Source organism: Loxodonta africana, chromosome 10 (assembly GCF_030014295.1).
Source record: "Loxodonta africana isolate mLoxAfr1 chromosome 10, mLoxAfr1.hap2, whole genome shotgun sequence".
In the NCBI taxonomy this organism is placed as follows: domain Eukaryota; kingdom Metazoa; phylum Chordata; class Mammalia; order Proboscidea; family Elephantidae; genus Loxodonta; species Loxodonta africana.
Genome location: NC_087351.1, coordinates 87154245 through 87168860, shown reverse-complemented (window position 1 = coordinate 87168860; position 14616 = coordinate 87154245). Strand labels below are relative to the sequence as shown.

Here is a 14616-nt window from a genome sequence, read left to right as displayed (position 1 = left end):
AGTACAACAAAATAAATAACTTTTTCCCCCCATTATATAAGTATTTAATGTCAAATTATCACAGGATGTTAAAAAATGTTTCTCTCTCCAAGAAAAGGTAAAAATGTTTCTTTCCCCAAGAACCACCCAACCTGTTGGTATGAGCTCAGCAATAACTAATTCTTTGATTTATATTAATTGGGCAAGTCATCTATTTTTATTTTAGGAATTTACGAATGCAATAATTATTCAAAGCGAGAACCTTTTGATTATCTTGACCATAGAACCTACCTTTCTTCCCATCAGTGATGACACTGAGCTGTTACCATCTCCCTGCCCTGTCCCTACCCTCCGCATGGCATCACTCACAATGTGTTGGGCGTCTCTGCCCGTCACCTGGCAGCTCCAGGTGGAGGCTGTGGCGAGGTCTGCTGACTCCTAAAGTCTGCTAGAGCCCACTGGTTGCAAAACAGCTGAGGTTTGCCCGAGGTAGTGAATTCCAAGTGTGCTTTAGGATGAAAGTGGGAAGAACAAAGCAAGCCCTTTCCTGCCAGCCTTTATGCAAGAGAAGCAAAGAGGAGTAGGGATTTGTAGAGGAAAAAAAAAAATTACCTCCTCGAGAAAAAGGTGAATCAGTTCAAAAGACAGAGAAGTTGGTGTCTTATGCAGGTTTTTTGATCTTCAGGGAAGCAGCTGAAGTGTGGTTGGGGTCTGTAAAATGAGAGAATCACATTGACTCTCGAGGTTGGTATGAGATGAGATAAGGTAGTATGTAAAAAAGCCTTATGCATGCTATCAGTTACGGTACTTCTCATCTGCCAGAAGCCTCCTGGTTAAAGTACTGCACATTTTGATAGTTTGTGGGAATAAAGCAGTTTTAGGTAGCGTTTCCTAAAATAGCTTCCTCCTTCTCCCCAGCCCCTGTCCCCAGTTTCCACCCCCTTACTGTGCTTTTTCTCCATAAAAGGTATCGCAACGTGAAAATGGGTTTCTTTTCTGCTTCCTCCACAAACTGTCAGCCCCCTGAGAGTGGGACCCTGCCAATCTTGTTCACCACAGTCTCTCCAGTGTGCAGAAGAGGGCCCGACACATAGTAGGTACTCAATAAATTGTTAAGGAAGTGTGGAGCAAATAACCTGATTCTTCCAGGAGGTAGGACACCATAGTGGTCAAGCAGCAAAGGTTCTCAAACTTTGGTTTGCTTGTTTCAAATGTACTTGGGGGTGCTTGTTTCAAACATGGGGTCCCTGCCCCAGTACTGGGGGATTCTGATTAGCAGGTCTGGTAGGGACAACTGACGTAGCAATTTTTAACATGCGCCCCAGGCGATTCTGTTACAGGTGGTCACTAAAAATCTCTGAATCTGACAAATCTGAATTTGGCTCCAGCCTGCCACTTCTTAGCTGTGTGACCTTAGCAAGGTAATTTAACTGCTTTGAGCCTGTTTCATTATCTGTGAAACAAGAATGACAACATTTTCAAGGAGCGGGTCTAAGAATTCAGTGAGGTAAAGGATGTGAAATTCTTGGCATAGTGCCTTGCAAATACTAAATAGCATTTATTATCATCATTATTGTCATGCTCAGACAGGAGGAGAACTTTCTCCCTGGAGGATCATTCTTGGAAATCTCCTCAAAGTGTGACTCTGACCAGTAGCAGCAGCATCACCTGGCAAAAAAAAAAAAAAATCACCTGGCAGCTCGTTAGAAATGCAGCCCAGACCTGTTGACTCGGAATCTGCATCTTAACAAGATCCAAGTGATTCAGGTGCACATTCGGGTTTGAACAGCACTGCTCAAAGTCTCATGTTCTGTTTTCTTCTTGTCTCTAATTTCAGGAGTCTGCCCAGGAGGTTTTTACACCTGGCATCTGAGAGTCTGAATTCTCCCTCTGCGGCTGCTGCTTCTCCCCCTTTTAAGTGCAGAGGAGGAACACCTAGCTCAGCTGAGGAGATTAGGAGCAGGGATTCCTGAAGCCCCCTGGCTCCCTCACGGAGTCCTGACTAAACCCTTAGCCTCTGAGCAAGTGCCTGTGGAGCCAGGGGATGGATCCAAACTCCATCTTGCTTCCTCCTCAGTCTGGGACCCTCTCCCATCTGGCAGAACCCTGCATGGAAGATGCGAGGAGCCCATCCCCTCAGAAGCTGGCCAGAGACTCCCTGTTTTCCTGCAGCCAGGTCCCCAGCTCCAGCCTCGCTGACCCTGACTGGTTTTGGGATGAGCATATCCAGGCAAAGAGGGCCAGAGTGGAGACCATTGTCCAAGGCATGTGCCTCTCCCCTAGCCCTCTGGTGCCAGGGAGCACCCAATCCAGGGACAGCCCACGCTGCGCGGAGAAGGCCCGGGAGCGGAAAAGGAAGCAGAGCCTTCCCATGCAGCAAGGACCCCCGAAGCCAGGCCCTGCTAGGGACCGGGGCAACAGGAAGGGGCTGGGGGGCCCCTGCGTGAGAGAACAGCTTCACCTGCTGAAGCAGCAGCTTAGACACCTGCAAGAGCATATTCTGCAGGGTACTGAGCCTGGAGACCCAGCTTCGGGCCCAGGAGGCTCTGAGAAGGGGAAGGGCCCTCTGAGAGCAAAGCAGAGGAATGGCCATGGGTCTAGCCCCTGGACTATGGACAGTGACCACCATCAGGGCTTCAGCAGGGACCTCTCTGGGGTGGAAAAATACAGAGCGTCTGAGGTCGAGCACCAGCCTGAGGAACCTGGTTTCCTTCCTTCTGGAACAGAGGCTTTGCTGGAGTTTCTGAGGGAAGAATTGACCAGGACAGTGTCCCAGGCTGTGGACTCAGTATTACAAAAGGTACTATTGGATCCACCAGGCCATCTGGCTCAGCTGGGCAGATGCTTCCAGGGGCTAGTGCTACAGGGTAGAAGCGAGCCCTCTGCTTCTGAGGGAGGTGCCTGCAAAGATCCACTTCCTCTGACCACCTTGCCAAGGAGGGCTCAGCCACAGGCTGGGGTTCCACTGGGGAGCTTATCACTGGCCAAGCCCCTAGATTCTCCTAGTTACCCTGTCTCTCCAAGAATGATCCCCAAGCCCTACCAGGACCCCCCAGCAAACTGTCCCTCAACTATGCCTTCCTGCATCCAGGAAAATCAGATTCTTAGCCAGCTAATGGGCCATGGACCCAATGGGTATTGGGACAGCAGTCCTTCCCAGGACCCATCCTCCCGAAGTCATCCCTCCTCAGAGTCTGCCCTGCGACCTTGGGGAGCTGTCAGACTGCGACCGTGGGCTTTGAACCAGCAGCAGTACTCCCTGACCTTTCCCTCCCCCCGCCTAGAACATCTGCCCCTCCTTCCCTCCGTGAAGATGGAGCAGGAGGGCCTGCAGGCTGTCACCAATACACTTTCCTTCTCTTCAGTCCACATATCCTTTATGAGTAACTGAAGTTCTCACTGCCGCTGCCCAGAGAAACAGGGAAGCTGGGGGAGGAGAAAGAGAGAACAAGTAATAATATGGCATAAGGAATAGCTTTGCCTTCCGGATGGGCTTCTCCTTGTTGCTTCTGGGTCTTCCTTCCCTGGGGTTCACACCTCATTAGGTTTCTGAGAAAGCGGTGACCACATTCTGGGATTTAAGGATGCTGGGAAGGTTCACTTATCTTCTCCTGTGGCACATCAGATTCCACCTTTACTGACTTAGTCCTTCGGGTCTAAAGGTTTGTTTTTAAAATCAAATGGGCTTCCAAAATAGGATAAATATCCTATGGAAGGACGTGTCCCATAATTTGGTTGTCAGCTGCCCATATACCTCAGCAAAAAGGGTCAAAGGAATGATCTCATCTGAGGCATGACTTCCCAACCCCAAAGCTTTACAGCCAAAAACCCGCACTGTCTAGATAAATCATGGAAACATATGAGGGACCAGAAACTTCTGGGGTAGACGGGAAAGGGGAAGTTTTCCTCAGGGAGTAGACCTGGAAGGGCAGTTGGAAGGTGTAAGAAGCTTTCAGTTTAAGGAACAGCTTCCAAGTTGCAGCTGAAAGGGCTGGAGCTTGGGCATGTAGAAGGAGAGGAGGTCGCCATGGTGAAGCCTGAGCAGCCCAGGCTGGTCTGGGTATTCTTGCATCATCTCTGCAACTCTTAAAAAAAAATGGCTGCCACTGAGTCAACTCTGACTCGCGGTGACCCTGAGTGTGTCAGCACAGAACTGCGCTCCGCAGGGTTCTGGACGGCTGATTGGATGTAGATGGCCACGTCTTCCTCTAGAGGCTGCTCTGGGTGGACTTAAATCTCCAGCCTTTCCGTCAGCAACCAAGGGCAATAACCATCCGAACCACCCAAGGACCGTTCTGCTTTAGTCAGTTCCCATTATCTTAAGCAGTGTTTCCCAGACTAACCCTCAGGATATTAATAGTTGTTGAATTAGAAGAAAAATGATCCTGTGTAGATTTGGGTTAGTTTCCTAACCGCAGGACTGTTCAGAGCCTTTGACATGCTGAAGTCCGCTGTGACGCTCTAAAAAGGGAATGTATGCAACCTCAAACTCTGTATAACCAAAGAACCCTTTTTCCAACAAGCTTCTTGCAGGACTAAAGTTCCTTAGAACACATATCGGATGTTGCATCTTTTAGCGAGCAATGCTCCCACTGCAGCTTCTCATGGGCAGCCCAGAATTTGGTTCCCAGAGGTTCATGTGTCTGTGGAGTCGCACATCCAGGTGTGAACTGTTGGGTCCTCTGCCTGGCAAGCTGCCATGAGGAGGGGCAAGGGGGTGGAACTAGCTCACTACTACCAGCTAGGGTTGGTCTTGTGTCCTAAATGCTCTGAGCGCCCCCTGCTGGCCACTGATGTTGTAAACACCCCCCAGTTAAAAAAAAAAACGTTGCCGACTCATAGCGGCCCTGTAGGACAGGGTAGAACTGCCCCATAGGGTTTCCAAGCAGCGCTGGTGGGTTAGGAACTGCCGACCTTTTGGTTAGCAGCCGAGCTCTTAACCACTGTGCCAGCAGGGCTCCCCAAAGACAGTGAGCAACTTTAAAACCAATTTTGAGAACATCTCACAGGGCCTCTCCAGGCAGTAGAGAATCTTCTTGCAGGTAGGGAGATGCCTGCATAAATCGGTTTTCCTGTCAGGCAACTGCACTCCCCGCTGAAGTCAGGTAGTGGCAGAAGAACCTTAAGAAGACTCAGTCCCCAAAGATTCTTTGCTATACGTCCCAGCATGTGGAGGGAGGGGGCATGCTAGTATTTTTGGGCACCTACTACCTGCTCGATCTTGTCTTGTGAGCTGAGGACTGGGCTCAGAGAGCTTCAGGAGGTTTTGGGGTCCCGTTCCTAAGAAAACCTCCACCAGGCCTAGCAGCATGGGTGAGGTACCTGGCTACCTGTGGATTGATTTGGGGCCCCAAGTAGCATCCTGGCCCACAACTACACCCTCATTTCTGCTGCCTATATTCCAGGATTAGAGGTTCATTCCTGTGGGTCATGAAGGCCACCTAAGAGCTAGCTGACTTCAAGTGCAAAAGAGCCTTCACACTCACCTGATGTCCCTGTGAAACACGCAGAGCAGGTGTGAGGAGGAAATACAATGAAGATGATGTGCACTGAGCATGTTCTCAGTAGCAGGCACTAGTCCAAGCAGTTCCTGGGTACATGTCCACCATCACGCAGCCACAATTCTGAAAGCCCAAGAGCTCTGGAAATCCCTACGATTTTTTTCCTCTAAGACTGATATCAACTCTTTTTGGTGGCAAAGCCTGACCTGCACTCACTGGAGGCTATTTATAGACTTCATTCATCCCACTGAGTCATACATTTTGCTGTGGAAATATCATTGTAGTGGATTACAGACGGCTGCCACAGACTCTGCTGTAGTGTTAACTAATACATGGTACACACGCCATATGTCCTTTATAAAATAACAGAGATTTCTGAAAGCCTAAACCAGCATTTTAACTAAGGTGCTGTGGGCTTGTATTATCTCCCAGCCCTCTAGCACCCACTGTAGTATCAGGTGTCTGAGAAGCAGGGACAGAAAAGCAAACTAACTTGCCCAAAGTCACAAGATATCAAGTGCAGAGCAAGAATTCAACTCAGGGTCTGACTGCCAAGCACGAGCCCTTAACCGCTCCACTATAAATTTAAGAAATGAAGTGAGGCTCAGAGAAGTTAAGTGGCTTGATCAAGGTCACACAGCTAATAGGTTGCAAAATCAGAATCTTGAAACTGAGTCTTTTGACTCCCAAATCCAGGATTGTTTCCACAGCATTTATGAACTCACAAAGGCGACAAGAACTAAGGCCATAGGGCAGAGGGTAGGGGTGAGGTCTTCTGGGTAGCAGTCTGGATGCTTGGGCCAGCTAGAACTGTAAACGGTTTGGTTTCCTCTGGGTAAGTGGCTTTATCATACTAAGAAACCTTGTCTGAAAGCTACAGCTCTCCTGTACTGTTTCTCACCTGCCCTGAGGATGGGCCCTGGGACAGCTACGTGCTTTTATGTAAGAATCTTATTTCCCTCCCTCCCTGGTGTGAGGCAGTCACCTACTCCCTGCACTTGCTGAAGGGGAAGGAATCGGTTCCCAGGATGAGATAGGATTTGGAATATAATGTCTGTATTGTGTATGGATTAAGGTTGACTATTTAATCACTCACTCATTCCTTCATCCAACAAACATTTATTGAGCACCTACTATGTTCCCAGCACTGGGCTAGGCACAGGGAATACAAAGATGAAAAGACAAGGTCCTTGCACTCAAGGAGCTCACAGTCTAAGTGGGGAGATAAACATGCAGTAAAAATTCCAGTAATTTCATTGCTACAACAGGGGTTTGTACAAAGAGCTTTGGTAGCCCAGGGTAAACCAACGCCAAACCAAACCCATTGCCACTGAGTCGATTCTGACTCATAGCAGCCCTATAGGACAGAGTAGAGCTGCCCCATAGGGTTTCCAAGGCTGTAGTCTTCACAGAAACAGACCTTTTCCTGCGGAGCAGCTGGTGGGTCCAAACTGCCAACCTTTCAGTTAACAGCTGAGCGCTTAACCACTGTCCCAACAGGGCTCCAGCTTAGGGTAAGGAAGGCCTAATTTCGCCAGAAAAGGTGTTACAAAGGGAGTAGCTGAGCTGAAACGTGAAGGAGGAAGAAAATTCTGCCAGGCAAATGGAGAGCAGGTGCAGTTCAGAGGTTCAAGCTTTTTGAACAAAAGCAAAATGTAACCCAGGAGTCAGAGTCTGGTCAGATGCTGGATTAAACATCGTAAAGGCAATTATTAGAATGAGTGCAAGATGGAGACCATCTAGTTATCTGTTTTCATTTTACAGTTGAGGAAACTGAGGCAGAGAGACAGTAAATCCTTACTTGGGGTTTCCAAATGGTTTATCTGGGGTAGAGGTGCCATCTCTTCCCATCTGGTTCTGAAAGCACACACACGTACAAAGTACACCAAACTAACTGAAACCACATATGCCATATGACTGTTACACATCAAATGCTTTTTAAGTTCTGTAACTACTCTGCACAAATAGTACCCAGCATACAGAAAGAAAAATTTATCTGACCAAGCTTGCTAGAGACCAAACAGTGGAGCAAATACACCATTCAGCCAGAAAAGAAAAAAAAAAAAAAAAAAAACAAGGAACAGGACAATTATTTGGATAATTTGATAAAATTATTTTATAAACTGGCATTTTAAAGTGTTGACTTTTCTTGACATTGGATAAATCCAGGAAGGCCTGAATTCTGGTCACTTGAAGAAGGCCAAACTAATGTTCTTCTTCACACGATACCCCAGCTCCAACCTCCTGAAGGCCTATTTCCCTGACGTTCAGGTAAAGTCCCTCGGCTCAGTTCCAGCCTCTGCAAAATTCCCATGTCACAGTGGGTTTTGTCCCGTATGAGGCAAGTCCTAGAGGATCACATGTGTTTAGTGCCCCTTCGTGTTGCTGAAGGAATCGGTACAATTTCCAGGTCTGGGTGGAGACACTGATGCATAACCACGAATAACTGTGGGCTGGGAAGGTTGAACCTTTGAGCTGTAGATATGCCCAGAAACACATGGGATGGGAAGGTGGGGGAGGGGAGAAACTCTAGTAAACGGTATCTTTGGCCTAGTCCTCAGTCTTTGCTGGGGACACTATGAAAAAGAAAGATTATATATAAAAAGGCTGACGCTGTAAAATTTCCAACCAGATTCCTGTGTTTCAAAGCTGAATGAAGTTACATACGGATCAAATGTGACAATAAGGAAAATCAGCTGATTGCTGGAACCAGGCCTTGCCTGTTCCTGTAGAAAGTTTCCGAGGCCTTCCTTTACCCTGGGTGTTGAGGGGCTGTTAATACTTTGCATCCATATCATCCCTTTACGTTTTCAAGTCTTTCCCTCATATTCAGTTGCTTGGTTGATCCCAGCAGCCAACTCTGATTCTGACTCATTCTGCAGCTCCAAGTTGCAGATAACTTGCTCTCTGACCTACACCCTGGCCCCTTCCCTTGGCCCTCCACCCCGGCAGAAGGCCCCAGTGCTGCCACCACACTGGCCTTGACCTTGGGCCCTCCCAAAGTCACACATCATGCAACGTTTTTCATGGGGGAAAAAACCTTCATAAATCTAGCATATCAAAAAAAAAAACATTTATTTTCTAAGGGGCATGTAGCTAATTCAGATTTTTCTACATATAACTGAATAGTCTTAGAAAATAGCTATGACTTCTTTTTTTAAGAGAAGTCCTCTCTAATGTTGGCAAAGCCATTCTTACTAACCCCTATGTTGAATTGGAAGCTGACAGTTCTGACTTCAAGCACCTCGTGGCCAATGTCTGACCTGATGGATCTGTTGTTTGTACAGTTCAATCGCTGTATCACCTCCCAAATGATCAAGTGGTTCAGCAACTTCCGTGAGTTTTATTACATACAAACGGAAAAATTTGCCCGGCAAGCAATTTCAGAAGGTGTCAAAAATCCCAAAATGCTGGTGGTTCTCCGCGATTCGGAACTTTTCCGTGTTCTCAATATGCACTATAACAAGGGCAATGACTTTCAGGTAAGACCATGTACTTGGGTCCCATGAGTGCCTTCCCGTAGTGATTGGAGTTTTTAAGAGATACTCTTTGTCTGTCCGTAAGTCACTGAGAAGGCAGGGCAACCCAAGGCCAATCCGTATGTATATCGCCCACAAAGATTACAGCCTCAGCATCTTTCTTGGGCAACAGGTGGATGCAGCAAAGTGGACATACAGCAAATCTTCATTCTGAAATTGAAGCAGAAGTCTGCCAGGTGTTCTGCCACATTACGCTCGATACTCTAATGAGCAAGCTGCATAACTTGTTTACTTTTTGCCGTAGTGCCAGGAGGCTCAGGACTAAATGCTGTGCTCAACTGCAGCAGCTAGTCTTGGCCTAGGTTTTCTGTACAACTGTTTCCTGTTCATCATTTGTTTCTTATCTTTATTTCCACTTGACCAGTTGTATTATTTGTAGGCCTTTGGTGGCAAGTCACTTCAAATCCTTTCTGGAGACAATGCATAAACAATACTCAGGCTTTTGGGTCCCTCAGGGATCTCTGAAGGCACACCAGTGGCACCTTAGAGGCAAAGCTTCGGGAAAGGGGGAGCGCATGGCCTGAGCTCACTGGTAAGAGCTCCTAATCAAGAGACACGCTGTTTCTCATGTGCACCTGACTGCTCTGTTAGGCTGGCATCTTACTCTGCCAGAGCCAGGAGTGTCTGGTCACAGGTTACACTTTCCCGTTCTTGCCTCTCTTACTTGACTGTGATCACAAAGAGCTATCCATTGATATCACCAAGGAAGTTAAGAGGTGCTGCCTCAAATGGTCTGATGCTCAGCCAGATGATGCCCGGAAACCTAAGCCCACCAGTGTGGAAAACGGGCTGTGCCTCCTCTCTGAAGCTTTTGGGGCCAGTGCTAGTGTGGGAAGGGTAGCACTGCCACGTCTTTCCCGTGGAGATGGCCGTTTGGCATGCAGTGGCGGCAAGCACCAGACCAGGCTGGTGGGAGGACCCATCATTTATGGTGCCAGTCTGGGTGAGGGTCCTGAACCAGATTCTTTTGTGCCGTCCTCATTGGCTTTGGAAGCAGAGGTGATCCCAAGACTCTCAGGTCTAGCCCCAAAAGGTGGGAAGAGGTATGCCTGGGGGCACTGCTTCCCACATCAGGCGCTAAGGACAAGTATACTAAAGGTATCTGTGAACCACACATCTAATTTCAATCAGATCAGTTTCCCACTTACTAAAAATGTCACAGTTTTTGGATGTTACTCCAAAGTGAGCGGAATCAACTCCTCCTACCAAGGGCATGTCCCTGATGGGAGATCTCATTGGGATGTCTTCTTAAGGTTTGTCTTTGATGAGGGAGCAGGGAACTCCAGGGGCTGCAAAAATTAGGAGCCCATGGAGCAGGGATGCTCGTATCAGCCCCCACCCTAGGAACAGGTGGCATTGGGCAATGAGGTCTGTGCAACGGCAGAGCTTCACAACATCACGTCTTTTCTTTCTTGTGGGTCTCTTTGGGAACGCAGGTCCCAGACTGCTTCTTGGAAATAGCCAGCGTGACATTACAGGAGTTCTTCAGAGCTGTCTCCGCAGGGAAAGACTCAGATCCGTCCTGGAAGAAACCCATTTATAAAATTATTTCGAAACTGGACAGTGACATCCCAGAGATATTCAAATCTTCCAGCTATCCCCAGGAGCTGTTTCGGAGTTAAGAGCCCACAAGAGGGTAATGTGAGGGGTGACTGGCCAGGTTCCTGGGCCTGTCTTAAATGGCAATCAGTAAGCTGTCGTCATACAAAAAGGGCACAAAGAGAAACCCCCCGAACAGGTACTATTACTATTTCTGATCATTTACTTCCTTTTCCAGAAGTATCGGAGGCATAGCCTTATTTATAAAATATATCAATTAAGTGTATTGGTGTGCTGGTGATGTATTGTAAAGGGACCATAACAGTTTGGAATAAGAAGACTGGAGTCTCAGCCCCTTTGTTTCCAGGTGTGGTGGACTTATGTCACTTACTACATAGATGTTAGTTTCTCTTCCTTGGTTTTCAGATAAGCTTATCTAATTTTTGGTTTTTACAAATTGCTGCTTTGATTTTAGTAACCTATTTATCAAGCTCTACCTATGTGCTAGACTATTTCACATATGTTTGAGCTTTTCACCAATCCTGAAAAACAGATATTATCCTCATTTTTAAGACCACAATGAGTTGTAAATGTGCAGTTGTTGTGTTGGCAGAAGTTTTGGTGTGTTTTCACCACAACAAAAAGAGAAAAAAAAAGTTTTTACCAAACTTAAAAAACCCACCAAGCAGAAGCTTCAGAACTGTGAGGTAACTCAGCAAAGGCTCTAAGGCTAGGGAGTTGGGGTTGGTAGGGATGGTAAGGAATACGGGGGAACCCAAGACCTTTGGGACGCTAGATCACATGCTGGAGCACCTCATGCTGCCTCCCACAATCTCAAACAGGCCCCTGTGCCAGTGAGCACCCCACACTGATGGGGCACTGTCATCTGACAACCCCTGCCTAACACTCAGGAGTGTTCATTACCCAGATTCCTGCTGAGCATTTCAGTAAGTCCTTTTGCACAACTTTATGCAAAACTTGAGCATTGCTATTTATTCACATTCATCTCCTGGAAATGTCTATCAGCTGGACAACCCAAATACTCTCCAGTTGACCAATGCAGGTTGTTGCCCCAACCTCATATTTGCAGAAGAAATTGAACTGCAGACTGAGAGAGGTAGAAAGGACCTTAGGAGGTCATCTGGCCCAGCCTGCTTAAATCAGGAAGGAGGAAACTGAGGTCCAGACAGGAGCCTTGCATAGCCTCACAGATGATGAATGGCATAACTGTGGCAAATGCAGCACTGCACAGAGAAATGGGAATTCTTCTACTCCCTGAGGAAATTACAGTCCACGGCTGATCTTCCCTGGAAAAGGAATTTGTGAAATCAACATTTTTTCTCACTTGCCCAACACAAATTGTGACTCACTCTGGGCATATAGGTAAGACAGCTGCAAAGCTAAGTAACTGCATCTATTTTCTGAGCTAGTCAGAATCAAGCCTTTCAAAGGTAGGTGTAGGTGTAGGGGTGTGTGTGTGTGTGTGTGTGTGTGTAGGGGAGGTTCATACATAGTCCTGACTAAGGGGTGTCTGTGATGGGGCAAATGGTTAATGTGCTTGGCTGCTAACCAAAAGGTTGAAGGTTTGAGTCTACCCAGTGGCACCTCTGAAGAAAGGCCTGGCAATCTACTTCTGAAAAATCAGTCATTGAAAACCCTATGGGACACAGTTCTACCCCGACACACATGGGGTCACCAGGAGTTAGAATCAGCTTGATGGCAACTGGGCTCATTTTGGGTTTTGGTGACTTCATTAGCTTATTTCTTCCCCACCTACATAAAACAAGTTCCCATACTCGGCTACCCCATTTCCATGATTTTTCGGGTGGGATGCTAACTGAAGCAGATAAAAATGAAATTGCTGAACGATTGTCAAATGAATCAACATAAGAAAGTAAGAAAGATGACATTTTCTTTGAATTTTTCTCTTACCTCAGGCAGCTGAGAGGAGAAACAAGACAAACCTCCTCAGTCCAAACCAATCTTTTCAGGTTATTTTTAAGTATATCCAATTGTACTCAGAACAATCTTAGCCCTATTTTCGCCTACAATGTCTTTTTACAAAAACAAGGGAATCTGCCAAACTTAGGTTCTCAAAGTAGCCAAGGACTGAGTACCTCGTGCAAGGGCAGTCAATTCTCCGTGTTTGGAGGCAGCAGCAGAACCCACTCCAGAGTGACAACATTGCATAGCTGTATAAGAATTCTTAGGAAACAACTCCAAGTCCACATGAGGGTCTGATAAGGAGCGGCCTACTTTCTGTCCCACACCTGAAATTCATTAGTGTGTGTTTTAAAGACAGAGCCAAGGCACCTCCAGGGCAGTGAACCTTGTCCCAGGGACCAATTGGCTGAAATGCAAGAGCTCAAACTGAAAACATTTTGTAAGTTGCAATCTTTCCAGGAAGTGTTCCCTAACCACTGAGCTAAACACAGAAGAATGTATAAATATATGTGCCCTGCCAACAGAAGAATTCTATTTTATTATATTTTCCTATTTTTACCAAGTATATCTCTCTTTGTTGAGAACAGATTCTGAGTGTAAGCTGAGCTGGTTATTATGTTCTTTTAGCAGTCACCACATTGCCAAAAGTCTGGTCATTCTTTCCATTAAGGTATACGTGGGTGTTATTCTCTCCCAAATTGGACATGTTCACAGTCTGGTCAGATACTGCATAAAAACTTCACTGCTGTGAAGTTGATTCCGACTCATAGTGACCCTATAGGACAGAGTAGAACTGCCCCAGAGTTTCCAAGGAGCATCTGGCGGATTCAAACTGCCCACCTCTTGGTTAGCAGCCATAGCATTTAACTACTACATCACCAGAGTTCCCAAAGAGAGGAGTCTCTCAGGAGGCGGCATAAAAGCCTACAGCACCCGGTATTCCCAGTACTAACCAGGCCCAACCCTGCTTAGCTTCCAAGATCAGATGTGATCAGGCGTGTCCAGGGTGGTACGGCCATAGACAAATACTGCATAGATTGTCTAATCCTTCATTGGGGATCTGGGCCCTGGAATGTGGTTTATGATCATGGCACTATTGAGGAGTTAATGCCCAATAATAGATTAAAAGCAGGCAGTTAACTGGTATTCCATGCGGGAAAAGGTACATTAGCAACCCTTATTTCAAGCATGTCTTCATATATAGAACACATGGTTCCCAACCAGATTCATACAGTGAGAGGCCAAAGGCATCACCTGGGCATCAAAGAAGCATCTGAACCATTTCCTTTTCATCAGAAAGGGCAAAGCATAAATGGCAAACAGCACTAACACAGTACTCTTTAACAAAGTTCTACACTCCACCACCAGACTGAGTCTAGCACAACTAAACTGTGCCTGGCTACCACCACTGACTGCTCTGACCAGGATCACAACAGAAGGTACTGGACAGAGCTGGAGAAAAATGTAGAACAAAATTCTAACTCACAAACAAAACAAAACAAAAACTGGTCTGATAAAAAAAAAAAAGAGATTTTTTTTTTTTTGAGACTGGAAAAAACCCAAGAGTATGGCCCCCAGACACCCTTTAACTCAGTACTTAAGTCACAACTGAGGTTCACCTTCAGCCAAAGATTAGATAGGCCCATAAAACAAAATGAGACTAAATGGGCACACCAGACCAGGGCAAGGACGAGAAGGCAGGAAGAGATAGGAAAGCTGGTAATGGAGAACCCAAGGTCGAGAAGGAGAGTGTTGACATGTTGTGGGGTTGACAACTAATGTCACAAAACAATATGCGTTTACAGAGCAAAACTATTTGCTCTGTAAACCTTCTTCTAAAGCACAATTAAAAAAACTAAAAAGAAGTTCTACACTCCAGCCCCATCGCTATATGAAGTTCTACTTTAAAAAAATTTTTTTTTCAATGACAAAATATAGAATTCTCAAAAAAAAAAAAAAAAAGTACACTGGTACGTCCATAACCTAATTTGATGTGTCTTTAGAAAGTATTTCTTTTTAAAATCCTTGTAAAATTAACTAAAACTTTGATTTAACAGTAACCAGCTTTCTGGATAAAGCTCTATATATTCTAAATTTTCATAATCTTTGACTCT

At 46.2% G+C, this 14616-nt stretch overlaps 1 protein-coding gene and 1 pseudogene across 1 annotated transcript; one reads left to right on the top strand and one right to left on the bottom strand.

Moving 5' to 3' along the window:
- Positions 1 to 1896: 1896 nt before the first annotated feature.
- On the top strand, positions 1897 to 10641 carry PROX2 (prospero homeobox 2). Its single transcript, XM_064291857.1, has 5 exons — positions 1897 to 3343; positions 4631 to 4642; positions 7650 to 7751; positions 8768 to 8962; positions 10456 to 10641. The coding sequence occupies exons 1-5, from the start codon at positions 2024 to 2026 to the stop codon at positions 10639 to 10641; spliced, it is 1815 nt and encodes a 604-aa protein (XP_064147927.1). The 5' UTR covers positions 1897 to 2023.
- A 2782-nt stretch (positions 10642 to 13423) lies between these two features.
- Positions 13424 to 13525, bottom strand: LOC111750251 (5S ribosomal RNA; annotated as a pseudogene).
- Positions 13526 to 14616: the final 1091 nt, after the last annotated feature.

Excerpts from the sequence above, each read along its gene's own strand:
- PROX2 (XM_064291857.1), top strand. The coding sequence starts at position 2,024 with ATGGATCCAAACTCCATCTTGCTTCCTCCTCAGTCTGGGACCCTCTCC. Across the intron at positions 7,752-8,767 it reads CCTATTTCCCTGACGTTCAG|TTCAATCGCTGTATCACCTC; the intron begins GTAAAGTCCCTC and ends TTGTTTGTACAG. Across the intron at positions 8,963-10,455 it reads ACAAGGGCAATGACTTTCAG|GTCCCAGACTGCTTCTTGGA; the intron begins GTAAGACCATGT and ends TTGGGAACGCAG.